We start from the raw sequence: 770 nt of genomic DNA, 5'->3' as shown, positions 1-770 counted from the left end.
AGGCGCTCGTGCCGCGCGCGGGGCCTCGTGTCTAGTGCTGCGCGTGCGCGGGGCCGCGCGCTGGCCCTCACAACGGCCTTCTTCCCGGCAGAGACCAAGGTGTACGTGGGGAACCTGGGCACGGGCGCGGGCAAGGGCGAGCTGGAGAGAGCCTTCAGCTACTACGGCCCCCTGAGAACCGTGTGGATCGCCAGGAACCCGCCGGGCTTCGCCTTCGTGGAGTTCGAGGACCCGAGGGATGCCGAGGATGCTGTCCGTGGACTCGATGGGAAGTACGTGTGCGCTGGCGGGGTGGGCAGGAGGTGCAGCCGGTACTAAGACCAGAGAGAGGGTCGGGGGTTTCTCTCTGGCTCCTCTGCATTTTGTAGTGCTGCCGTGAACAGTCACGATTAACTTAAAGCCACGGTGGACTCGTTGCAGGGTGATATGTGGCTCCAGGGTTAGAGTGGAAGTGTCGACAGGGATGCCTCGTCGCTCCCGGTACGACAGGCCTCCTGCACGGCGCCCCTTTGACCCCAATGACAGATGCTACGAGTGCGGTGAGAAAGGCCACTATGCTTATGATTGTCACCGCTATAGTCGCCGGAGGAGGAGCAGGTACGTGTGGGGCCAGTGGCTGGGTTGCTTCGCCAGTTTGCTTTTGTGTATCTCTTGTGGGCAAAGAGCAGAATGTTACACCGGTTTTCTTTAAATTTTTAACGCTAGAATAAATGTATAGGTGTATATTAAAATTTGTTGCTATTTCTATCAATTGTTAATATCTTAATAAT

The 770-nt window shown here is 57.1% G+C and overlaps 1 protein-coding gene across 1 annotated transcript; it reads left to right on the top strand.

Annotated features, from left to right (window-relative positions):
• Nucleotides 1-42: 42 nt before the first annotated feature.
• SRSF7 (serine/arginine-rich splicing factor 7) lies at nt 43-632 on the top strand (the record flags this gene model as incomplete). Its single annotated transcript, XM_010151033.1, has 2 exons — nt 43-272; nt 421-632. Coding segments are annotated over 2 exons (442 nt in total), but the record flags the coding sequence as incomplete, so codon positions are not given.
• Nucleotides 633-770: the final 138 nt, after the last annotated feature.

Source organism: Eurypyga helias, unplaced genomic scaffold (assembly GCF_000690775.1).
Source record: "Eurypyga helias isolate BGI_N326 unplaced genomic scaffold, ASM69077v1 Scaffold18034, whole genome shotgun sequence".
Lineage (NCBI taxonomy): Eukaryota > Metazoa > Chordata > Aves > Eurypygiformes > Eurypygidae > Eurypyga > Eurypyga helias.
Note: the sequence above shows the minus strand (reverse complement) of the source record. Positions and strands in the feature narration are given on the sequence as shown.